Raw genomic sequence first — 25,945 nt, forward strand, 5'->3', positions numbered from 1 at the left:
AGTTTTGCCTTTGCCCTGCTGCTTTCCTGCAGAAAAAAAAAATATTTAGCACTAACTCAGAACAAACATAAATCTGGAGAAAAAACAGTTGATGTTTTCTCTGATTCAGCAATAAACAGTGGGATTCCCCAGGGGAAAGCAGTTGGGGATGCGTGGATGAACACTAAATTATTGGTTCCCTATAGTATACAGCTGTTGCATCTCATGCAATACACCTAAGCACAATTCAGTAAAATTAATTTATATTCTGTTCTGAAAAATCTATGAATGTCATAGAATATCACAACCTTGAAATACAACTGCTCTTTGGCTGATGGGTAACAATCAGGTGTTCTGAAAAAAATTAATTGTTCATGAAATAATGATTTTTAAATGGATTTTGGTTCTTAGTAGTTCTCTGTCCTGGTAATCAGCTCTTCCTTTCCTCCTTGAGATTGTGTGCTCTGAAGCAAAACTTGACTTAGGGAGAAAACCTCCATAATCTGTAGCCAACAACAACTGGTTGCTAAGAGTTCTGAGGAAAACATTGTGAATCTTTGGCTAATTTATGGTGTATGCTGAATCTGAAATTGTTACAGCTGTGATTGACAGAGGCAATAAACTTTTTTTTTTAACTGTACTTGGGTATGCTTATGGCACAGAAAAAATAGGGATTAGATAGGCAGATGTATTCAACCTACCAGGTGGTGGGTGGATTTTAATTATGGAGCCTTGCTACTGTAGAGTTTTACACAAAGGAGTCATATTGTGGCCTCACGTATTAAGCTTTGATGGGACAGGTTCCAAAGAACCATGAAATTAATTTTGTGAGTCCAGTGGGATTGCTTTTCTTCTAGCAACAGCCTGTGGGAGTGGAGGTGGGAATCCTGCTGTCTAAAGAAAATAGATTCCACAGAGTTTAATAAAATATATTACAAAAAAAAGAAAAGAAAGAAAATAGATTCCACAGAGCTGGTGCAAGCTTCTTTCCATGAGCTTATGTGGCTATTTGGATTCTGGCTTAGAAATTCTAACACATTTGGGCAGGGTTGCAACATTTCAACCCAGAATGTGCACAAGCCTACCGGTCCAACACTCCCAAGTAAGCTGGTATTCCTCGTGTGTGTCAAAACAGAAAGTAATTAATAACATCTGATCTCTTCACTTGACACCTTTATAATAAAGACCTTCTGTTTCAGAGCTGGACAACTTGGCTCAGAGTTAAATGGAATATGTCTTTGCATTCTTATTTTCCGTCCAGGTGTCGCCTGCAGAAATGAAAATAGGCACCTGTTTTCAAGCAGTAAACAGTAGGATCCAGTTGCAAATTTTTGAAGCCCAGAACCTCCCAAGCTCCACCACACCACTCTCTTCAAGTAAGTATTGCAATGATTTTGTATGTCCTTTTCTAAAATACTTTGTGACAGCGTAGACAAGCAGTTTGATTGCCAATAGTATATAGATCAGCCATTGTCAATATTTGACATAAAGTCACTGGTGGAGTGCTAGCTAATTTTACTTCCGTTATATGTATCTGTTCCAGTAGATATTCTATTGTCTGTTTTTGGTATGCAAAGCAAGCCACATATTTGTTTTGTTAATTCTGTAATATAAGAGTAGTATTTATACAGTACTCTGATCTGTATGGAGAGGTGCTCTGCCCTGTGTATAAAAATATGAGTAATAAGAAAAGCAACTATACTATTCTTGCAACCCCTCTCTTGCTCTTTTGTTATAAATAATCTAATTCATGGGTTCTGCTGCACTCTCTGGTGCAAGTCTGATCAAATGCTAAAGGTTTAAAGATGTCCCAAATTTTAGTTGCACCAGTTCAGTTCTATGGGAGAAAACAGGCAGGCAGGACTGCTGAGGATAAGGGGAAATCCCTCCTTTAGAAAACTGTGACTGTGAAGAAAAGTTTAGTCCCTATTCCAGTGGTGATATTTATTATTATTATTATTATTATTATTATTATTATTATTATTATTATTATTAATTTACCTACCTGCCTGCCATCTCTTACTGCCATTTTCTTCCATGCTAGATTATTTTGTAAAGGCTGCCATGCTTAGCACTGAAGGGCTGGTTGATAAGAAAAAAACCCGACTACTGAAATCCACAAATGGTCGAGTGAAGTGGGGAGAAACTATGATTTTTCCATTGAGCAACAATGAACATGGGATAAACTTTCTCGTCAGACTATACAGCAGGAGCTCAGTGAGAAGAAAACACCTTCTGGGACAGGTTGGTATATTTGCGCGCGCACACACACGCACACACAATATTAAGCTGGAAATTAACATGGGTATGGAGTTTTAGACGTTGGTTAGGTCACATCTCTGCTTTGGCACTATGCTTTTTAAAGACCAAAAAATGCCTTCTGCTTATCAAATCTTGTGAATTTCAGCTTCAAGCTTCTTCCTGTGGAGTGCTAGTTAGTTAGCTCAACTTGAGCCTAGCTCTGGGATCCTAAACTCAAAATCCAAATGGAATGGACTTTGGCTTTGAGTCCTGGGGGACCTGCTCCTTGCCTTGCAGGCCTTTCCCCAACTTGGCCAGGGAGTGCAGGGCCCTGACTGACTCCTGCTGCAGAAGCTGAGGAGGCCAGAGACCATATTGGCTGTCTCTTAGTACATACCCAAGTCATGGACCCTCAGCCACCGCCTGCCTTGGACCACCATTGGCTGGATTGGCAGCAGCAGCTGCAGATATGTTCTATAAGCATAGAAGACATTTGAAGGCAGTCCAGTATAGGGAAGCCTTTTTAAAGTTTAATGATTTATTATGTTTTTATATATGTTGGGCAACCCAGTCAGATGGGTGGGGTGCAAACAAATTGTTGTTGTTTATTAATAATTCTCTTGTTAATTATGCTGTTTTAAGTATGCATTTTATCTCTGCCTTCCTTTAATAATGTTTTATTTTGAAACGTTTAAAATAATTTTTTTTGTTAACTTTGCTATGCTAAATGTGCATTCTGCAGTTGACCTCCATTGTAATATTGTGTTTTTTTTGAAATCTTTTAAGATAATACCTGTATTTTAGTTTCCTGTTAATTATGTTGCCTTGAATGTATACTTTATATTTGACTTTCTTCAGTAATGTTTTATTCTGGATTGTTTTATGTGATGTTTTAATGTGTTGTAAATGGTTTTGAGATTTTTCCCCCTTAAAAATATAAAGGGATACAGAAATGAAAATATAATAATAATAATAATAATAATAATAATAATAGGTTTCCCAACCAGTGGCTCCCAGAATCCACATGCATCATTTCTCCACAAAAAAACCATCAAGCTAGCTGTTTATTCAGGTTATAACCAATGCCTATGCACATACCCTATTACAGGGTGCCATATTACAAAAGATTACCAAAGGCTGCCCCTGCCAAGGTCCTCCCCAGCGTGGCTGATGGAGAGAGGAATTTCCTATCACTATATTAGCACAAAATTTACAGCAAAAGCCTAATCCGCCCCTGAAACCTCTACCATATCCAGTGCAGGTAACACCTCTAATTCTGCATTAATTGTTCCTCACAAGTAATGGATTTCCTCTAGCTAGCATGAGGAATATGGGAAAGTGGCAATGAAGCTGTGGCCTTATTTGATCCAAAAGTATGTGCCTTGACGTGTTTTTCTCCCCTGAGTCGGGGAAGTGGGGGCCGTGGCCACGCAAGCTGCAGATTCTGTACATTCCACTGCTGTGCCCTTCCCCTTGTCCCTCTAACGTTCACTTGCACCGCTCGTCTCTTGTGCTGCTCCTCAGAAGGGGACAAGGATGACTCCCGCTTTGGCATGTAGTAGAAGACACTGGTGACTTAGCCCTTTTGTCCTACAAAGACAGCAGATTCTAGCCCTGAATATGTAGAGTGTGGAAGGGGCATACCCCGTGGCTGCCAGGGGACCCCCCCACAGGGCCTGATAAAGCCCCTGGACCGTACATTTCACACTAGTGGCCTGGCATAGGTGCCCAATTGACGTGAACAAGAGCAAAGAACCTAACAGACTTCTAACATAGGCTTTCTGAAATGAAACAAGTCACACATTTACTAGTGGAGGGCTATTGATGTACAAGGAGCTGGTTATCTGTTTGCATTACTCCTGTTGAGGAGGAAACGTCAGCTCACAAATCCTCCACCAGCTGAGTAGGGCAAAACTGAGTTTTTAAAGTGTTGCTTCCTGATTGTATACTAGAGCAAGCCTCCCAGTGTAAGGGAAGCTGCTCCCTGTGAGTAGATAGGATTGTCCTTCACCAAAGTGGCTAATAAAACGTGAACTGCGACTCTCTCATGTGAAATATTGAAACTAACTGACATTTAATCTTAATAGTCTTGCATGAGATGAATAAATCATGCACACTTCCAAGTACGGTAAAATCTCATTTTGCAATCTCCCCTACCTCTCGCCTCCTTCAACAACCCAGAAAGCACAGTTGGCCAGCTTTAATAACATGTTCTGTTGAAGGCATGTGCTTCAGGGATGTTTCCAAAGCACAGGCGTCCCCCAACTTACACAAGGGTTATGTTCTGGGCCCCCGTGTGCATAAGTGAAATCATGTGAAGTGGGGAGCACCCTTTAAACGCTCTCTCTGCTGCTCTCTCTTCAACCCATACAAAAAATACTGTATCCAAAAATATCCACACATAGAATTAAAGAGGCTGGAGGGCACGTGGGGGAAGGCAGCGCCAGCTGTTGCACATCAGCTGTTAGGCAGGGAAGCTGAAAGCCTCAACATCCACAGACCGAGTGTCTAAGCAGAGCGAAGGTTAAAGCCCATAAAAGCTGGGCTGGCGGTTAGCTTTTTGTTTGTTCTATACTCCTAAGAACATAAGAGCCTTCCTGGATCAAAGGCCTATCTAGTCCACCATCCTATTTGCCATAGTGGCCATCTAGGTGCCTGTGATGACAACCCTATAAGCACAAAGGCAATAGCACTCTCCCAATGTTGTTCCACAGCTATTGGGTCATGCTGCCTCAGACCTTGGAAGTAGAATGCAACTAGTAGCTTTATATTCCATGAATTTGTCTAGGCTTCCTTTTAAAGTCATTTTAAGTTGGGAAGCCACAATTGATAATAGTGAATTTCTTCTGCAATGGAGCAATATTATTTAAAAACAACAAGAGCAGCAATAGGCCATTATAGTAATCCTTTGAACACCCCCTCCCACAAAATACCATAGAAATATAAAATCAGATAACATCCATGGAAACATACCAAGCGTTAAGATGTTATCTGGCTACTATGGTTGTTTGCATTTCAGTCTGTTTCTTTATTGTGATGTGTTTATACTTACATTGTTTTAATGTATTGTTTTCTTATGTTGTGTATCTGCTGTTGTAAACCACCTTGGGGATTTGTATGAAAGTATTTTAAACGATCAGATAAAATGGACAACTTACTACAACCCACAGCAATGATCCAGATTTTAAAAAACAAACATGTATAGACTGTTTCCTGTGTGTTTTAGCTTTTTCTTTTCTCACGCTTTATGTACAGTTTTTTGTTGGTATGGTGACCAACAAGATAAATGTCAAAGATGGCTTTTTGGTGTGACCTTTGTAATGACCGCTGTGATTTCTCTTCCTCTGCAGGTCTGGCTAAGCAGTGACAGCAACAGTCCTGAAGCTTCTGCTCAGTGGAGAGACACGATTGCCAATCCAGAGAAGGTTGTCGTTAAGTGGCATAACGTCAATCCAGCATGACACTGGTGTGGGCAGTACTTTGGGAATTCATTGGGACTTGAGCCAAGAGGCTTCTGCACTTACTTAAAATAAACAATCATCCACTAAGACAAAAGGAAAATAAATACCTGCGTTGACTGGTGTGTAAGGTCACCTCTGGAGAGGAAAGCAAGAGAAGGAGCTGTAGTGCTGAAAAAAAGACACAAAGTGAAGAATCTTCACAATATCCATGGAATACAGAGGTCATCTTGTGAAGTTAAGGGCCCAGCTACTGATCCTTTTGATAAGGATTAAAAGAACTTTCGTGTATTTATGTTTATGTTAGCTTTTCTTTTAACTTAAAGCTCTAACTCAAAAATGACTTCGAAGACATTTTCCTTTTCTCCATTGAAAACACTGCCTCAGTTACTGTTTTCTTTCTAAAACTGTTATGAGGGCACCACTTAATAATTATTGCAGACATCTCTCAGCAGTCTTCCCTTTGTGTTGAGCAAGAGATCTAAGACAGGCAGCAGGGGGCAGATTAGTATTTTACAGTTCAGAATCTTGGAATAAACTTTTTAAAGTAATTTTGAAGAATGCTTGCTTGTCATGAGCATTGGGCTTTAACGTGAGGAAGGGCTGGGCATTTCAAGACAACTCTTGCTGCATGCAGAAAGGCTTTCAATGCTTCTTCAAAGTGCCAGGTCATAGTACTTGCTCCTATTTGGGGGCCTAAGACTTAACTCACTGTTGTGAGCCAAGAGATGGAGTAACAGCAAATGAAAGTCTTTGCTCCTGTGAAGAATGAAAGTATTCTAACCTAGGAGGAAGATTGTGTATTTAATAAATGCTGGCTTGTGGCGCTGCATTGTGAAATGGTGAAATGCTCGTCAAATGTTCAACCCTTTAAAGTGCTATCATATGTAATTTTAGCAGGCAGATGTGAATAGTTAATTGTAATATGGATACAATAAGTTGAATATGAAGACACTATGGCTAGGGTGGAGAACCTTTAGGTCTCTAGATGTTGTCCCAGCCAGCATGGCCAATGAATACTGGAGCTGGAGCTCACCAACATCTGGAAGGTAACAGGTCAGCCATCCCTGATGCTTAACTGGGTCAGTAGCTAAGGTTTCCAGTTGTAAATCCTGTACCATCTAACTTCCTAGAGCACTATGGTAAAAGACTGCAGAGCTGCTGTGAACAAAGGACGCTGAGAGTGCATGTCTAGTTTGTCCCTAAGCTGATGGTTCCCATCTAGCTCATATCAATCATGGCTAAACAGTTTATAATTTTATAAGTATTTAAGTAATTAAAGCTGATAATCTCAGTTCTTTGTCTGGTTTGAAAATTATGTCTGGGACGATACACCTGAAAGGTCAATGGTGAATGAACCATAAATGGTAGATTATTGTGGGTTTAAACAAACAGAACAGTGATAAAACAGAGGGATATTTTACAAGAGACAATTAACACAGCTGTTGCCTGTACTGGAAGGAAATAAGCTGTGATTAGACAATTGCATTGAGAAACATGTTTCTTCTAAGCTAGAAATAAACCAGGTGACAGACTCCCAAGGCACATCAGGACTAGTGTAGGAAAGGCTGTGGTTCAATTGGAAGCTGTTCCTGCATTAAGGTCTGGGCACATTCCGTTTGAGAGAATGGAGCCCAGTGATGGAAGTGTGCAGCTGTATTGAGGCAGCACCAGGTATTGAAATTTTGCGCCCATAACAATTTTGCACCTGCGGCAAACACTTCTGTGCTCCTCTCCCCATGCTACGCCATTGTATATTGCTACATTTCAGGAACACTGTCCACAGTATAAAGCTTATTTAGGAAGCCAATTTGTCCATATTTCTGGGAGGAGGAAGAAGAAGAAGAAGAGGAGGAGGAGGAGGAGTTGTTTGGATTTGATAGCCCGCTTTATCACTACCCTAAGGAATCTCAAGAAGAAGAGGAGGAGGAGGAGGAGAGTTTGGATTTGATATCCCGCTTTATCACTACCCTAAGGAGTCTCAAGAAGAAGAGGAGGAGGAGGAGGAGTTTGGATTTGATATCCCGCTTTATCACTACCCTAAGGAATCTCAAGAAAAAAAAGAAGAAGAGGAGGAGGAGGAGTTTGGATTTGATATCCCGCTTTATCACTACCTTAAGGAGTCTCAAAGCGGCTAACAATCTCCTTTTCCCTTCCTCCCCCACAACAAACACTCTGTGAGGTGAGTGAGACTGAGAGACTTCAGAGAAGTGTGACTGGCCCAAGGTCACCCAGCAGCTGCATGTGGAGGAGCAGGGAAGCGAACCCGGTTCACCAGATTACTAGTCCACCGCTCTTAACCACTACACCACACTGGTTCTCCAAGGCAAGCTAAAGTGTACAAACTGAAACCTCCAGTTTAAAATGGATACAGGCTTCAGCAGGTGGCAAAGGACAAAAGCAAATACACTTTTTTAAGGCGCTCCCTTGTGGAAGCAGGTTGCATACAGTTGTCATTACTGTTTCTGATTCCTATTCTAATATCTGAAATTGTTTAGGGAAGTTTTTAACGACTGAGGTTTTAATGTATTTTTAATCTCCGTTGGAAGCTGCCCACAGTGGCTGGGGAAACCCAGGCAGATGGGCGGGGTACAAATAATAAATTATTATGCTGGATGCTGCAATAATATTTGAGCATCAGGCCATGTACACGTTACTGACTTGAAACGCAGTGAGGTTGTTTTCCTCTTCAGGTCGCATTTGCACCTAGCTGTACACATCGGAAGACTTGAGTGGTTTTATTTGTTTGTTTGTTATTCTGCCCTTCATCCCAAAGAAGCCTTGGAGTAGGGACCTAACAGACCTTCTGTTTGCAAAGCACTATGTACATAAATGGTGCTGTATGAACAAATACTTGATTTGTATTTGCATCGAAATCTATTACATTTACAACGTACAATTATACTCATTTTGCTCACTGCAGTGGTTATTATATGGGCTATTCCTATTTCGGGATGTGGGTGGCGCTGTGGGTAAAACCTCAGCGCCTAGGACTTGCCGATTGTATGGTCGGCGGTTCAAATCCCCGCGGCGGGGTGAGCTCCTGTCGTTCGGTCCCAGCTCCTGCCCACCTAGCAGTTCGAAAGCACCCCTAAGTGCAAGTAGATAAAAAGGTACCGCTTTATAGCGGGAAGGTAAACGGCGTTTCCGTGTGCTGTGCTGGTGCAGGCTCGCCAGAGCAGCTTCGTCACACTGGCAACATGACCCGGAAGTGTCTTCGGACAGCGCTGGCCCCCGGCCTCTTAAGCGAGATGGGCACGCAACCCCAGAGTCGGTCACAACTGGCCCGTACGGGCAGGGGTACCTTTACCTTTACCTTATTCCTATTTCACAGACAGTGCTGGCCTTCAGGGTGTGTTTTTTTAAGCACAGCATTTCTGATGCCCTCCCCATAATACAACAGGTCCCATCCATGCTTTCTCTGCTGCAGTTGTGATGCTAGCTACTGCCCTGGATCAAGCCCTTGGTCATGCCTAGTGCAAAACAGGAAACTGTGTTTTGAATGGGAGCTAAGTGGGAGTACAAGCTTCCTCCTGATTCTTGATTTCTTTGTCAGCATTTGATACCAACGGCCATGGTATCCTCCTAATCTGGCTTGGTGGGTGGGAATTGGGGGCCCTGTATTACTGTGGTTCCAATCCTTCAGGACCAAGTCCAGAGAGCAGCATTGGGAGAGTAGCATTGGACCCCTAGCATGTCATGGATTTCTGCTCAGTATTGATCCAGAGCAGATTCCAATGTATAGTTAGCAGAGTAACAACTTAAACATGTTGTAGGATTCCCAAAAATAGATCAGAGGCAATTAATATTTCATCCAGCAGAGCTTTACTGCTGCTGAAGGCAAATGAAAATAATGGTCACAAATCCAATATTCAGGATTGGCACTGTCCGTAAGAAATCCAGTTGCTACAGACTTAACTTAAACATAAAGGTGTAAAGGTAAAGGTATCCCTGACCATTAGGTCCAGTCGCGGACGATTCTAGGGTTGTGCGCTCATCTCTATCTATAGGCCAAGGGAGCCGGTGTTTGTCCACAGACAGCTTCCAGGTCATGTGGCCAGCATGACTAAGCCGCTTCTGGCGAACCAGAGCAGCATACAGAAATGCCGTTTACCTTCCCGCCGCAGTGGTACCTATTTATCTACTTGCACTTTGATGTGCTTTCAAACTGCTAGGTGGGCAGGAGCTGGGACCAAACAACGGGAGCTCACCCCGTCTACAATAACTTATAAGTCTAAACCTTAACACTAAGCATACTATGTACAGAACAACACATCAGAAGGAAAAGAGATAGAAAGAGAAAAGTAAGGCTCCTTCTGGCCTTACTTTTTTAGTCAGCATGACCTTGATAACAGAACCAGTTTAAGCCAGCTGTATTCAGCTTCTCTGAAGGAATAACCAGTGCTTTGTTTCTGGGGGGATACAGGGGTAGACAAACCCCTAAACATTTTGTGAATCTAAGTTTGGTCTCATTGAGGGGTAGTATTTCAATATGAGTAGGAAAATGAGAGTACCCCTAAACACTTTTTTAAGGGGGGAAAAGCACTGGGTGTAACCCAAACCTTCTGCTTGTTTCTTTCACACAGAGAAGCTTACAGAACCCTCTTGAATTTATTAGAATAGGAAAGATCTCAACACATCAGATCAATACTTTCTGCACTAAGAAATGCAAACTGACAGTAGCAATACTGGACTAGATGAAGAGGTTCCTCTCTGCTCTTCGGATGGCTGATTTGTAAAATTCCTTAAATTGTAAGAGAAAAATGTCACCAGATCACAGCTGTTTACCCTGCTCCCCCAATTTGCAGGAAATGTGTGTGCTTGACTCACTTGTGATTATCCTTTTACTGAATGCAGCTAAACTAAGCTGAGGCAAGGAAAAGCCTTTTCCTCCTCCAAGCTTCCACCAGGTGCCAGCTTGAGGCTTTCTGAGTGATCCGGAATCACAGCTAGTTATGCAACAGGCAGGGCCAGATGCCAGTACTTTGTTTAAGAAGGGAGTGAAAGGAGCTGACTGACGAGCTGGTGATGCCAATAGTGACGTCATGTACACACCTCATGAATAGTCCCGGATCCACACGCAGATATACTGCATACCTAAAGCTTCTTTATAGACTTAGCCATGTATAACAAACTAGCATGGACCTCTGTTGCATTTGGATACTATTATGAAGTCATTCAGAACAATTGTGTTCTACAGCCCTGCAAGGACTCTGCCACTTCATAATGGTGGAAGATTGCATGACAAAATTACAGCCCCATGTCAAAAAAACCTCCCTGCTCAAATACTGTGTGGTCTGTTGTTTTTCTTTTGCCTCTGAACCTTTTCCTTCACAAATAGTTTGACAGAAATATTAGGGGCAGTTGGCAAATGGGAGTTCTCACAAATCGCAAACCAAGCACATCAGCTTTTATAAAAAGGTAAAGGGACCCCTGACCATCAGGTCCAGTCGTGACCGACTCTTGGGTTGCTGCGCTCATCTCACTTTATTGGCTGAGGGAGCCGGCGTACAGCTTCCGGGTCATGTGGCCAGCATGACTAAACCGCTTCTGGCGAAATAGAGCAGCGCACGGAAACGCCGTTTACCTTCCTGCCGGAGCAGTACCTATTTATCTACTTGCCCTTTGACATGCTTTCGAACTACTAGGTTGGCAGGAGCAGGGACCGAACAATGGGAGCTCACCCCGTCACGGGGATTTGAACCGCCAACCTTCTGATCGGCAAGTCCTAGGCTCTGTGGTTTAACCCACAGTGCCCCCCTATAAGCTTTTATAACCTTTCAGTTATTTTAAACAAGCAAACAAAAAAGCATTAATAAGAGGCAGTGGCAGACAAACTGGCACTTCTCAGCTAGGAAGGGGACACAGCTTCTAACCTCAAAGAATGGATAATATCTTACAACACATACTCTCCAACTCCAGTTTTCCTCAACTCTCCCATACACCATGGGGAGTGAGAGGTTAAAAAAAAAAACCCTACCATGAACTGTACTGATGAAGCCCATGGCTAGATAAGCAGTTTCCTATTCATGTCACCGTCAGCAGTCAATGCTATAGGGTGGAGCCAGAATGAGGTCTCTTGGCACCTGGGGCAAACAACATGAAAAGTGCCCCTAAGCAAACCCCATATTTTATTAAATAAAATATCAACAACAATTCATAAAATGATAGAATTCTGGAGTTGGAAGGAATCCTAAGGGTCATTTAATCCAACTTCCTGCAATGCAGGAAACTCAACACATCCATGACAGATGGCCATCCAACCTCTGCTTAAAAACCTCCAAGGAAGGAGAGCCTACCACCTTCCAAGGGAGACCGTTCCACTTGCTCCAAGTGCTGTTTATCGTTTTATTACAAGTATGTTTCCAAGTTTGGTGAAGACTCCGTGGATTTCAGGAGGTCTCAACTTGTTGCTGACTCAGAGAGAACTGATAGCACTTGGGTGTTTGAATCTTTGGATATCTGAGGACATTTCTGCAGGATATAAGTCACACTTGTATTTTAGCACCAAATAATGTTGTTGTCATTTAGTCGTGTCCGACTCTTCATGACCCCATGGACCAGAGCACGCCAGGCACTCCAGTCTTCTACTGCCTCCCGCAGTTTGGTCAAACTCATGCTGGTAGCTTCGAGAACACTGTCCAACCATCTCGTCCTCTGCCGTCCCCTTCTCCTTGTGCCCTCAATCTTTCCCAACATCAGGGTCTTTTCCAGGGAGTCTTCTCTTCTCATGAGGTGGCCAAAGTATTGGAGCCTCAGCTTCAGGATCTATCCTTCCAGTGAGTACTCTGGGCTGATTTCGTTAAGAATGGATAGATTTGATGCAGTCCATGAGACTCTCAAGAGTCTCCTCCAGCATCAAATAATAATCTCAACTAAATGTTAATATTGTATATAGTGTGCATAATGACAATAATAACAACATTAATCATGATTTGGGTGCCCCCTTCACTCACAGGACCATGAGAAAAAGTTGCTTGCCCCACCCTTGTTTTGGCCCTGTTATAGAGCAAATGGATCACAGGCACTAGGCTGCTGAGTTTCAAGATGGGGTGAACTCCTGAGTCCAACAGCCAGTGGTGTTGTACAGTAGGAGGGGGGATTTTCTATGTCTCCGCATGACTTGTTGCAATCCCCAATTAATAATTCTATTAGTCACCATGAACCTTTCTTTTGCTAAACAAATATGGAACATAAACATGGAAGATGAGCAAGACGCTTGTATTAATTCCATTCTAAGTGTTTTACTGCCACGAAAAGTTATCAGACTCTGACAGAATATAACACGTGTCTCTATTATCCTGCTCAGCTGGGCATAGGCAGGAGCAGAACTCTCTTCTCCCAAGTTGCCGAAAATGTTGTGCTTTGCTGCCACAAAGTGTCTGTAGTAGAGAACAGCAATGTTGTTGAGGAGCACACACACACATCCACACACCTGTTCAGCTAGCTGGGATTATGAATGCATTGAATTCTGTATCACCTGTGCACTCCACCAACTCTTTTTGTCCTAGTCACTTAAATGTGAGTTTTGCAGCAAACAGTGGGACATCTGGGTCTCCCTTCGTTAAGAGGGTGTTGGGGGTAGGCTACTGGCAGGCTGAGGTTGGTGGGGTGCCTGTAGCAGGTCACCACTGCATTGCAACCATCGTGTCCTAGCTGAAAGGAGCCCTAGGGAACTACATTTTCCAGGCTCCCTGCTACTGCAGATGTTGCTGTTGCTGTTCATGGGTCGTAGGTAGAGGCTCGTGAGAGAGCAGAAGTAAGACAAAGTGAGATGTTGATGTTGCTGCATGCTGCTCCTGTCCCACCAGAATAAAATGACACAGAATTGCCTCCCCCTGCTGCCTTTTCTCACCGGAAGACACCTCTGTTGTCATAGTTAATGTGGAATCTTGTCTGGTGAACCTGCTATATACTATTGTTATCATCATCACTTTTAATTTGAATACCGTCTTTCTATTTTACAATACTCAAGGCAGTTTACAAGCTGAAGAAACAAAGAATGTACACCTTATAACAATCTAATGCCATACAAAAATGTGATAATAAAACATAGCTTTAAAATAAACAACCTACATCAAATAAAGTAACATTCAACAATTGTTATGTTATTGTTTGCAAGCTGAAACACCCACAAAATGGATTAAAGAAATTTTATTTTTTTAAAGAAAATTGCTAATGGAAGTGATTCATTTTTATGACTAAGAAGGTGTTCAGCTAAGACAAGTTATTCAGAGACTTGAGTTTTTTCTTCCATTTGCTTACCAGTCTTTTATTAGCTTCCCCTCTGCCCTAGCTGGAGCTCTCACTGGATGGGTGGTTGAAGATACCCTCCTGGCGTTCACTTTAGTCTCGCAGCTGTGGGGGTTTTTGTTTTTGTTTTTAATTTGAAAGACTCCCACTTCATATGGCTGCATCCTATGTGGTTCTAGCAACAGATGAACTGAGGAAATTAACATGGAGGACAGGTCTCCTGTGTAGTTTTTGTATCAGAGCCACTGACCCTTATTTTTATGTGAGGACTATGGGAAGATTTCCACGTAGCCTGTTCCAGCCACATAATTTTAAATTCTGAAAATCTATCCCCTGTACTAGCCCACAAGCATTGTGTGGACAGGCGGAGTCCCCCCCAACTCCAGGTGACCCCTGAGTGGAATAATGACTCAAGGCAACATGCTATGGGATTAAAATTGGCCACAACTTTATTAAGTTTCGGATGTAGGGAGACCTTGGCTCAGGCATTGGGCGTTTATCCTTCCCAGTCCCCAGCCGGGGATCTGGGAAACATCAGGGTTATCCAGAATGTGTGGGGATTGGGCTGGCTCTGGAGAACATATCTTCAAGCAGAGAGCCCGCCCTCTGTTTCACCGCCGTTGGAGGGGAGAGCAATGACAACCTCTCGGCGTATGGCCAATGCCTCCCTTCAATTCCCCTTTAAAGGGAAACCCTGGGATCACCGCCACAAGGGTGGTTCACCGCTTCCCGCACCCCCCCCCCAATTTAGGAAGATAGACTAAAGGATTCCGCCCAAGGCCTGAAACCACCAAAGTTGTGACATTTTGCTACGGGGAAGGCAAAACCTGCCAATGCAGGAAAATTCCTTTCTGGCCCTTCAACAGCAACCATGACGTAGCAGCGCCCACGTACCTGTGGAGAAGAGGTTAACCTGCAAAAGAAGAATTATGGTAACTGAGGGAGGGCAGGGTGGGAAAAGCTCTGGAGTCAACTGACGCTTCACAGGTAATATTCACCTTCTGTTGTGTTGGCAGGGTGGTCCCCCCCCCTACCTGGCCAATCCCCTGGCAACGCCTCCCCAGGCGGGATTGGGCAACTGGCTGAGGTAGGCAGAGACCTCCAGGTATCCAGCCTAGGGAGGGCAAACCAACCCGTACTACTGGGAGCCACACTGGGATCCAGGGGGCTGTGTGTGACCATGCAAAAGGTGCCCCCCATTTTATTTGGGGAGCGGTCATTTCTGAAGCTGGATGAGTTTATGAGTCCTGCTGCTATTAGGAGTCACTGTGACGGAACTTGAACTCTTCCAACTGTCATCCTCTGGAACCCAGGATAAAAGCAAACAGTTGGCTGGCTCTCTTGGAAGTGGGAAAGATGGCTCGGCAAAACTGATACAGCCTCGGCAAAGAAGGTACTTTAAAATGTGAAGTGGTATAGAAATAGTTTAAAGAAAGAAAGAAATGCTTCATTTGGGCACAAGATGATGCCAAGTATGGCACCCCCATGCCAATAATACGCAATGTCGCAATTCTTTAATCTGATGAAGTATTCACTCTGTTTAATGATAATAATGATATAATTATCTATATAATTATAATTACAAGTTGCCAATATGGTGTAGTGGTTAGAGTGCTTTATAATATTATTAACGTTGTAGGAAGGACAAAGAGATTCTTTTGCATATATTGAGAATATTAAATAGGTCTTTGTTATTACTTTGGTTTTATCATTATGCTTGAGGCCTTCAAATGAGTTCTTTTTTAATGCAAAGACCCATATTTAGCTTTCAGTTGTTCTACCATGTCTCCGTTGAAAAAACAGAAGAAATGGAGGTTGAGTATTATTGCTGCCTGTTCATAAGAAATAATTTGATCCTGCACAAATCAGTTGCTTATAGTTTAACAAAGTAGTCCAATTTTTTTAATCTATTATCCTTTCTTTTTTAAAAATATATATCTTTATTTTTAACGTTCATATCCTGCCTATTCATTCATTTGAGATCTGCACGGCATCTGTTTTGTTTGTTTGTATGAAAGTAATCCAGTCATACAGAGCAGGAATAGGGAACCTTTGTTTCTCCAGTTGACATTAGACTTCAGCTCCCATCACTCCTAGAGATGGTCACCGGTCAGATGAAGTAGTAGAGCAACATTAGGAGTACAAGTTCCACATCCCTCACAGAAACAAAGATTTGTAGAGTTGGAAAGGGACCCTGAGGATAATCTAGTCCAACCCCCTCCAATGCAAGCATATGCAGCTGTTTCATAAGGGGACTGAATCCTTAAATCCAAGACTTTACTTTTCCCCAGTGGCATTCACATGTAGTAGAGAAAGGCAAGGCATTTAACCCAGGAGTGCATTTGCATACCTTCCAGCATATCTCCAAGGAAAATAGAGGGACATTCCGGAATCAAATCAGAAACCTGGACGGCTTCTGCAAATCCAGGACTGTCCCTGAAAAATAGGGACACTTGGAGGGTTTCCATCTGGGGTGGGAACTAAATCTTCTTTCTGCCCATAGGTGAACCCAATGTTTGGAACAGGAAGCAGGTTTCAGCTTGCAGTTTCCATAGCACCTAAGGGAACTCTTTGATGACCAAGCATGTTGCTTTTACCTGCATCCTTGTTGTCTTTCTTGATCACTGTATATATTGTGTGACTATTGGGGGACCAGCTTTATATATAGCTTTGAATTAAATGCACATTTATATTAATTTTACAATTACAGATGGCGCTGTTGCAGCTTTATCTTGTGCTTGCCGCTGTTCTACAGCTTTCATCAGGACTTTCCTACAATATAAATAGTAAGTTGTATTTTACTTTATTTCACCTTCCTATTCTTGCATACAGGTTAGTTACTAGTGCACTGAATCTCGCAGCCATGCATTTGCATGTGCTGTGATTTGCAAAGGACTCCATAAAGATCAGAACTTTATTTTGCCCGAGTGATGTATAGGGCCCACCTTTCAAAGGAAAATGTGTGCACACAGTTTTGGGAACTGAATCCCGTATTATTATTTTTTTACTGCAGCAGATGCAAGAAGCTTCTTAAAAAAACCCAACATATTAAAGACCAAGAGATATTTGCTAACAATGTTGAATGTGTGTTGTCTAGGAGTCAAGTGAGCCACAGTGAGAGAGCTTGGAAAGATAGGTTAATTTGGTTGTCCAAACCCATGCAGTCTAGCCTTGGTTTAAAGATTACCATAAATATATTATTTATTTTCTTATTGCCCACCCTAAACCCTACATCTCCCAGTAAAACTTCCTTCCTGAGACTGTTAATAATAATGAATGTTGTTATTGTGGTTCTTACTACTGTATTTTTTATTTATCACTCACAAAAGCCAATGCTATCCATATCAGCCCACAATTTCACTTTTGATTTGCGTTTTAGTATATTGAAGTTCTGTAATATCATCTTTGAAAATATTAGTGATCATATTTTTTTCTCACTCAGTGGGGAGCAATTCAAGTTTTTCTTGCTACACAGAAGATCACACTGTGACATCTAAGACAATTAAATTGTTTCTTTCAGATGACACTTTGGTAAGTTTCCAGCAATGTATTTCCAGTTGCAATTGAATGGGGAGTAGCTCAGCAAATACATTGGTACCTTGGTTTACAACCATAATCCGTTGTAAACCAAAACAGGTTATAACCCAAGGCACGCTTTCGCCAATGGGGTCTCCAAAAAAAAAAGGGGGGGGTTGTAATCCAAAAAAACGGACACGCACTTCCGGGTTTGACATGGTTGTAATCCAAAAAGGTTGTAATCCAAAACGGTTGCAAACCAAGGTACCACTGTAACGCACTTGTATTAAGGCAGCGGGGAATAACTTGCCAATGCACCCTTCTTTGGTTCGGCAGAATAAGTTAATCAATTCTTTTATTTTTTCCCCCAAATTTAGGAAAAGGAAAGGGAATGAGAAAGTAATTAAAATAAGGATATGGTAATATTATATAAATAAATACAACAGTAATAAAGAACTCATCGTCAGTTCACATTATGGATACCATAACCACTGGTGCATAAATCATAGAAGCTCATTTTAGTTCTCCAAATGTCCAGATAGATATCCACAAGAAGTTGATATCTAGATGACATATGTTTAAATGGATTGTTTGCTGTCATCACTAACTGAATCGGAAGCGGTTAGACTATGAAGCTTAGCTAAATGGAGTGAAATATTATTGGTTGTTCAGACTCCCCTTGGATCTAACAACACTGTATGTTATTTAAAGAATTTTTATTTATTTATAGGCATCAAAACAAAACATAGTATTGCAGTTTGTTTATTTAAATAAACAATAAAAGGGTGTTCTAGCTTCTGAACTTGCTGCAGCTATGAATATAGGCAGGTAATTTCTTTTACATGCTGCAGGGCTAATGAGTCTGGAATCAGGATTCTCCCTTTCTTCCCTCCTGTCCTATGGACAGCATGAACTTCATGGAGCTACATCAGGGGTTGCCAACCTTTTGGAGGGGGGCAGTGGGCACATTTTGAATTTGAAGGAAGTTCTGTGAGTGCCAGTCACAAAATGGCTGCCATGGGGAGTGTGGCATAACACATCCTGGCTGCTGTGCGGGGCATGGAAAAAACACAAAATTAGACACAGTACAGCCATTGCTGCTGCTCCCACCCGCTTCCTGAACAGCCTCCCCATGGTTGGCAAGCAAATAGGATGGACCAGCAGGCAAGAAGGGAAACCATCTCTGTCAGTTTTTGCCCTGTGCAAATCCTTCAAAACCAACCAGATTGTGAGGGGCATGTTTTCTCTTTTGAGATACAGTGGTACCTCGGGTTACATACGCTTCAGGTTACAGACCCCACTAACTCAGAAATAGTACCTCGGGTTAAGAACTTTACCTCAGGATGAGAACAGAAATCGTGCTCCAACGGCGCGGCAGCAGGAGGCTCCATTAGCTAAAGTGGTGCTTCAGGTTAAGAACGGACCTCCAGAACAAATGAAGTACTTAAACCGAGGTACCACTGTAAAACTTAAAATAAAAAGCCAGGAGAAGGTCTGGCCTGGTGAGGTCTCTCCCCTCACAGGTCTTCCTCAAGGCACAGCTCCCTTATGAGGAGTCCCAGGGCTGGAGGGTAGGGCAGGGCAGGTGGAAGGAGGCCTGGCCTGGTGAAGAAAGCCTTGCCAACACTGCCTCAGGATATTGTCAGGGATGAAACAAAGGGCAGCCTTGATTGCCCATTTAGAAAGGAAAAGGAAGGATGCCAGGAAGGGGCCTTGGGTGCAACAGAAGGTCAAACTTAAACATTTTAGGGATTTTGGCTAATTAAACCATTTATGGCCTTTTAAATGTGTCTGTGGGGGGTTTATTGTGGGATTTTTTGCCATTATGTTTTGTATTTTGTGCTTTTCAGGTATATTAATTTGTAAGATAATTATAATTTTCTACATTTTAACCCTAAACTTCCCACTTCTCCGTGGCACACTTGCCCATGCCAGCCAAAAGCTGGCAAAATCACTTGAGAGGGCAATGGCAAGTTTGTGTCGCACAGCGGTAAATTAATCAACGCAGAGTCTTCTTTATAAACAGAATAAAACTTTTACTTGAAGAAAATAAACTTGTTCAGAAACAGCATAGTTTAAGAGCATACACTGAGTGCTCATAGCAGCTATCTTAGGCTTCAGAGAGGCACAGTTTTAGTTACTGATTAATTGGGAGTCCTGGAGCCGTTTGCTCTGTCTGCAACAGCTATACATTTACATACTGAGCTGAGACTGACTCTGATAGAGACTGCATTACAGACTGACGCACAGAGAGAAAATGGCTACTTTATATAGGAAGAATGAGTCATCACTCAAGATGAGTCACGTGTCATGATGAATTAGCAATTTACTGTTAGCAGTTACAGCTAGCAGGCTTGAAAAGATTGTGTAAGGTCTTGTAGGCCGTGCCTAGGCCTTGCCAGCTTCTGCCCTCAAAAACCTTTGTCTCATGACAAGTTGTCCCACAAAAACGAGGATTTCTGCCCACTTTTCCTTTTTGACTCCTTAAATTATTATTATTATTATTATTATTATTATTATTATTATTATTATTATTATTATTTTATACCCCACCCATCTGGCCGGGCTTCCCCAGCCACTCTGGACGGCTTCCAACCAAATATTAAAATACAGTAATACATCGAACATTAAAAGCTTCCCTAAACAGGGCTGCCTTCAGATGTCTTCTAAAAGTTTGGTAATTGTTGTTTGTTTGTTTATTGCAGCTACCGCTTTTGAAATCAATGCAGGTTGCCATTTAAAGTTTTAATAATTCCAGATGTTGTGGATTTGTGCTTCATATGTTAATCCTGGTTTTTTCCCCCCTGTTAAAGACTGTCCGCTGTCATTTGTATAATATTAATAAACCCGACACCGAGGAGAACAGACGGAAGAATCTAGTTCTTTTTACTTCAGTTGGTCTTGCTCCCAGCATCCAGATCTTCAACAGTACCTACTCCAAAGTCTTCTACTTCAAAATGACTCTGGTAAAGCATTGTGGAAGGGCTCATAGCACATTATTTACATGCAGAAGGTCCCAGGTTCGCTCCCTGGCTATTTCCAGTTAAAAGGGATCAGGTAGCAGGTGGTCACCTCTGCCTGAACTCAGGACAGCCACTGTCACCGGATACTTATTAAACAATGCCATAACATTCGGCTGGAAACTTACAGTGGTCCAAAGTGTAGCCCAAGGACCGCATGTGGTCCTCAAGACCTATTTTGGTGGCCCTCAGCAACATTTGACACCCCCTCAGCCCTTGCATTGCCTTCCCAAAGCCGGCTAAGTGAGATGCTGGGTTTGGGAAAGGAGGCGCGAAGGCTCTGGCAAGGTCCTAGAACCCTATTACCTCCTTCCTGAAGCTGGGAAAGCGCTAACTGCATCAAGACAGTTTGTGGACCACAGATTACATGGTCAGAGTACTCTTGCAGCCCACTTGGTATAAAAGTTGGGCCGGCCTGAGCTAGATCTGACTTGGTTTAAGGCAGGTTCCTGGGGTGGATCTACACTCATGGTTTTTAACGTTAAGGAAGGCTTAAGGAACGGTTTTAATAACCATATGGTAACATCACGTCCTACTTTTAACGTTCATAATGCTTTATTAAAATGTGATACCAGAGGGTGCTGCAGAGCAACCAGCAACTGGCAGTAGGGAGACAGCTGTTTTGATTTTTAAAAGAGGTAAAAAAAGAAAAAGAAAGATGCTTTATTTTACAAGTATGCCCTGTGATGTTTTGTAACGATATATCTAATATCGTTCTAATAATGTTAAACAAATCAGTGTAGATCCAGCCCTGTTTCCTCTTTGAACTATGGTGTGGTATTATATAATTTTTGAAAATGTGGGTTTTTTTGTTTTTATTATGTATTTAGTGTTTTTATATTGTGATTTTATTTTGTAACTGCCCTCAGATCTGTGGATATAGGGCAGTATACAAATGTAATAATAACGATAATAAGCAATAAGCAATAGAGTGGCAATTTTAACTTAACCTTTTCCTTAAAAGAATGCAAACCCCACATGAACTCTGCAAATAAATGCATGTGAAAAGCATTAGCAGGAATCAAGTATCATAGTCATGGAGCTTTTCCTGATGTGCTTTACATTGTTTCCAACAGTGTAAAGTGCCAGTGGCATTTCCTGTATTAGCAGGAGCCGAGCACCTTATTCTCTGGATCATGTTGCAGCATGCCAGAAAGGGGAAGTTTCTGCTTGCTCTCTGCTACTGCAGTGGAGGATGTCTCCTGGTGGCTACTAGCAATGATGGAAGGTGATGCTGTGCCCTCCATGGACCATGGATGCAATGCTCTGCTTCCACAGTGGGAGGCTGTATGCTTCTGAATACCATTTGTTGTGATCCGTAGGAGGGTCGTTCCATGTTAAGTTATCCAACTTTTATAGCTCATGTCATCCAATTTTCTTCATATTTTGCACACTTGTTGAATGAAGAAAACTAAATTTAAAACTTTTTTTAAAAATCTCAGCCCATTTTTTAGTTATGAGGGTTTGAAATTTTAAAAAATTGACAATTTTAGCTTTCCTGGATTACACAAAAAGCTTAAGAGCTCAGCCCAGAATTGAGGTACATCAAAGCTAAAAACACCAATCTCTTCAGAACTACATGGGCTTTAATAGCACATGTCACATAATGGACTTACTTTAAATTTTAAATGTCAGCTAAAAAAAAAATTAAAAGTGATTAAAAAAAATTAATATGGTTTTGAAAAACCCCAAAACATTGTATGGATTATTTAATATTTCTAAGGGCTACTTGCAAAATTTCATCTTGGGGTCTCACTGGGATCACGTATATATATATATATATATATATATAGAGAGAGAGAGAGAGAGAGAGAGAGAGAACATACATGTCTGCCATATTGGGTTCTATTTGGGATAAATGGGTCTTTTGGGAGTAAAATATAACAGAAAAAAGCAAGACTTCAAACTATAATATCAGTTACTTTAGGCATTTCTTTAGAAAGTTTTTCAATTGAAAGGTATCTGAAAAGCTTGTCAGGCTTTTCTTTTAAAAATGTGTTCCAAAGCTAAGTGATAGCTTTCTGTTGCACAATAGAATTAACACTTTGAAAGAATTCTTGTTAGTACTTCATTTCATGAACATTAACAACAAAATACATATCAAACCACTGTGAGAAACAGTTCTTAAGCTATGAGACTATCAGCTATGAAAATTCATAATTGGAAAATCTTCAAATATTTAAGACTAAAAATCTTGGGTTGCCATCCTTTTTTTAAACAAAAGGGAGAAGGTGTGGATTCGTGGAGTATTGAAATCAACCGAGATGAGTTAACATATAATACAGGTGAGAGATTTATAATTTCCACTTATTTATCCTCACAGGCTATTGATGCTTCCTTGTGTTGTTGTTGCTGTTTTTGTACTCACGTAAGGTGGTGAGTAAGGGATGCGGGTGGCGCTGTGGGTAAAAGCCTCAGCGCCTAGGGCTTGCCGATCGAAAGGTCGGCGGTTCGAATCCCCGCGGCGGGGTGCGCTCCCGTTGCTCGGTCTCAGCGCCTGCCAACCTAGCAGTTCGAAAGCACCCTCGGGTGCAAGTAGATAAATAGGGACCGCTTTCTAGCGGGAAGGTAAATGGCGTTTCCGCGTGCAGCTCTGGTTCGCCAGAGCAGCGATGTCACGCTGGCCACGTGACCCGGAAGTGTCTTCGGACAGCGCTGGCCCCTGGCCTCTTGAGTGAGATGGGCGCACAACCCCAGAGTCTGACAAGACTGGCCCGTACGGGCAGGGGTACCTTTACCTTTACCTTTAAGGTGGTGAGTACATTTCAATTCAAAAGAAAAATTTCGCACAAAATCCTGCTAGCAGGGCGGAAATTTGGAAACTTGGTAGTGAGCATTTGGCACAATCTCCAATTGTGCATAAGTAGTATACCAACTTCAGTGGAGATAAAGCAAGTTTCGGGATAATGTATATTGCATTTATTTTGACTGTGATATTTTTTGTAACTTAAAACAAAAAACTTTTTGTAACTTGAATAGAAAAAAATAGAAAAATTAATTGGCTAGAAAAAATATGCAGGGATGTACATTACTAAGAATTCAGTTGAAGAGCAGTTCACCATTGTAGACAAATTTGAGAAGAGCATGTAGTTGTCATCAACTTTGGCGATTTCTCATAGCCAAGTAATATTGACATAAGCATACAGCAATATCCACTTGTGTCTATCTGCAAGTGGAATGGGTTTCCACTTGTGCAACGAGTCTTTGCCCCCTGAAATTTGCTCCAGAGGGTTTGGTCGTGGGGATTGCAAGAGGGAGAAGAAAAGGAAACCATGTTGTGCAAGCAGAGGCCTGTTTGCTTGACGTTGGATATCACCCTAAATACTTGTGTACTTATATGAATAATCTGTCTCTGTCTTTCTTGTACATGCCGCTGAAACAGATATTAATCCAATTGAGGAATGGTTTGTAAAATTTAATATGCATCATGGTTTAAATATGTTCACTACTACGGGAACCTTGTTGGATGTCACACGAGGTACGTCATAGCTCATAGGGTGTGTTTGCGGTTTAGTAAGTAATTGTAGTCTCGTGGAAATTAGCACGGACATTAAGTTTTCTGAATTTATTCATATGATATGGAATGTTTTATTTATATTCCGCTTTTTTGGCCCAAAGGCTCCAAAGCAGTAAACAACATTGATACATATGAATACAAAAGAATTGAATGATAAAATTGCAACACATAAAATATCTCAATCAAAACAAACTATAATACTGGCAGGATTTCAATAGCCACCATCATGAAAAAAGAGAGTATCCCGTGTGTGTGTGTGTGTGTGTGTGTGTGTGTATTTTACTAAGAACAGGTCTAAGGAAGGTACTCATTACTTGAAGTGGTCTCCTAGTACTCTTCAATTTCCAGCAGACTTAGACAACCTTGTCTCTTCTGTATGCCTTCACCCACTTCTGTATTTCCCCCTACCTTCCACCACAGTGATGGCAGTCCCATTCCCATCCCCCACCCCAACCCTGGACCAGACTGATAACATCCCTTACTCACCTCCAAGAGTGTCTCCACAAATTTCAGAGATAGTCGCATATTTCCTTCACTCTTTAAGTAAAAAGCAGAAAGAATTTTTGCTTTCTTAAACATTAGTGCTCTCTTGCAGATCCTCTTCTTCAGTGGTATTGGACCCTTGGTGAACACCTGAATATTAATGATACATTGTCTGAAGTAGCCAATATCCAAATAGCAAAAATTCCTTGTGCAAGTGATGTAGCATTACTTGGTCTGATCTATAAAACTAAAAATATAGGTAAGTATCTTGCATTTTTACATAATTAGCTGATCCACCAGCTTCATTTTCCGACTGGGTAAAGTGGGATGTAACATTTAAAAATAAGTATACTTGTTTACTCAGAAGTAAGTCCCATTGTGTTGACTGAGTTTCTCCCAAAAAGCTCAGCAACTTTTACTTCTAGAAATATGGCAACCCTAGGCAGCAGGGAAAGGCCTTCTTGCTGCCATGTGCTTTGAAAGGAGTAGAGGAGCAAGCTCCCCTTAGAGCAACAGGACTGAGGACATTCTGTTGTTCTCAGAGGGCCTGGTGCAGCTTTCATGGACAATTCCCTCTCACAGCAATGGAAAAGACTTTGTTGTTGTTGTTTACAGTTTTGCAAACCTTGTGCATCGCTGGCATTATTTTAGCTCAGCACGCAATGACTCTTGCATACTGAGCATTCAAAATAGATGGAATAAATGGTAGGTATGCATTTTTTGAAATGGTATCCCCCCCCCCCAAAAAGAAACAATTAATTTGAATTATTTGCTCACTGGTTTGTTTGTTTTTAGTCAAATATGTGTGTGATGGTGAAAAGCATGACTGCTAGAGCATTTTGCTGAGAATCTCAGGTGGGAAGGAGAGGACAGGACACAACCACTACACTGCAGCGTATTCTACAATAACCACAAGAATACGCCAGGGATATGTTTGCAACTGTCCCCCATCCCACCCCATACCAAACCACCTGCTTGTGCTTATTAACTTAGATATGTGGTACTAGTAAAGCAGGCAGACATGCTTTCTTTCAGTGTGTGCAAATAGGTTTGAGCTGAGTTTTTAAGGTCTGTAATCTGTGGATACAGGGGTGCTTATTTCCTGATTTTGCTGCTGTCGGGGTGATAGGTTGTTCTTTTACCTAGACTCAACATATATTTGTAAATAAACTCAAATATCACAGAGAAACCTCCGAAGCAAACCAGCTACACTGCTGAAATTTCTGGGAAATATGAAGCTTTATAACAGTTTAATAAATGCTGGTAGCCTGGCTTTATACTGTGATTCAGTTTTCATGTAATGATTAGTTTTCTTTTGTATTTGAAGGACTAATTTTAGGATTGACTGACAGTGGATTTACGGGTGAGGATACGGTATGGTTTAACTTGTCTGCTACCATTTGTGCCATCTTGGAAAACGGTAATTTTTATTTTCAGTTGTTTAATTAACCCATATGCATTTCCTTTTTATTTGTAGC

At 41.6% G+C, this 25,945-nt stretch overlaps 3 protein-coding genes and 1 long non-coding RNA gene across 7 annotated transcripts in view; 3 read left to right on the top strand and 1 right to left on the bottom strand.

Annotated features, from left to right (window-relative positions):
* Positions 1–6,972, top strand: part of TC2N (tandem C2 domains, nuclear) — a 32,016-nt gene extending 25,044 nt beyond the window's left edge. For all 4 annotated transcript variants that reach the window (XM_081912545.1, XM_081912546.1, XM_081912543.1 and 1 more), the window contains exons 10-12: positions 1,241–1,355; positions 2,024–2,223; positions 5,571–6,972. In XM_081912545.1, coding sequence (XP_081768671.1) covers positions 1,241–1,355; positions 2,024–2,223; positions 5,571–5,681 — 426 coding nt within the window. In that variant the 3' untranslated portion in view covers positions 5,682–6,972. The remainder of the gene's footprint in view (positions 1–1,240; positions 1,356–2,023; positions 2,224–5,570) is intronic.
* A 7,383-nt stretch (positions 6,973–14,355) lies between these two features.
* On the bottom strand, positions 14,356–15,065 carry LOC309373128. The gene is made up of 2 exons (XR_014169788.1): positions 14,930–15,065; positions 14,356–14,844 (listed from the first exon to the last, which is right to left on the bottom strand). It is a non-coding gene; the product is annotated as an uncharacterized lncRNA (long non-coding RNA).
* Positions 15,066–15,202: 137 nt separating this feature from the next.
* LOC309369091 (cation channel sperm-associated auxiliary subunit beta-like) overlaps positions 15,203–25,945 on the top strand; it is a 48,966-nt gene continuing 38,223 nt past the window's right edge. Inside the window, exons 1-8 of the mRNA XM_081909739.1 lie at positions 15,203–15,324; positions 16,642–16,717; positions 17,374–17,462; positions 20,261–20,413; positions 22,692–22,752; positions 23,850–23,945; positions 24,580–24,726; positions 25,795–25,887. Of these exons, the coding sequence (XP_081765865.1) occupies positions 16,642–16,717; positions 17,374–17,462; positions 20,261–20,413; positions 22,692–22,752; positions 23,850–23,945; positions 24,580–24,726; positions 25,795–25,887 (715 nt within the window). The 5' untranslated portion in view covers positions 15,203–15,324. The remainder of the gene's footprint in view (positions 15,325–16,641; positions 16,718–17,373; positions 17,463–20,260; positions 20,414–22,691; positions 22,753–23,849; positions 23,946–24,579; positions 24,727–25,794; positions 25,888–25,945) is intronic.
* The window catches only part of LOC309369039 (cation channel sperm-associated auxiliary subunit beta-like), a 108,268-nt gene continuing 100,627 nt past the window's right edge, over positions 18,305–25,945 (top strand). Inside the window, exon 1 of the mRNA XM_081909573.1 lies at positions 18,305–18,675. Within this exon, the coding sequence (XP_081765699.1) occupies positions 18,580–18,675 (96 nt within the window). The 5' untranslated portion in view covers positions 18,305–18,579. The remainder of the gene's footprint in view (positions 18,676–25,945) is intronic.

The sequence above is a fragment of the Podarcis melisellensis genome (assembly GCF_964234715.1).
Source record: "Podarcis melisellensis genome assembly, chromosome: 1".
NCBI classification, from domain to species: Eukaryota; Metazoa; Chordata; class Lepidosauria; order Squamata; family Lacertidae; genus Podarcis; species Podarcis melisellensis.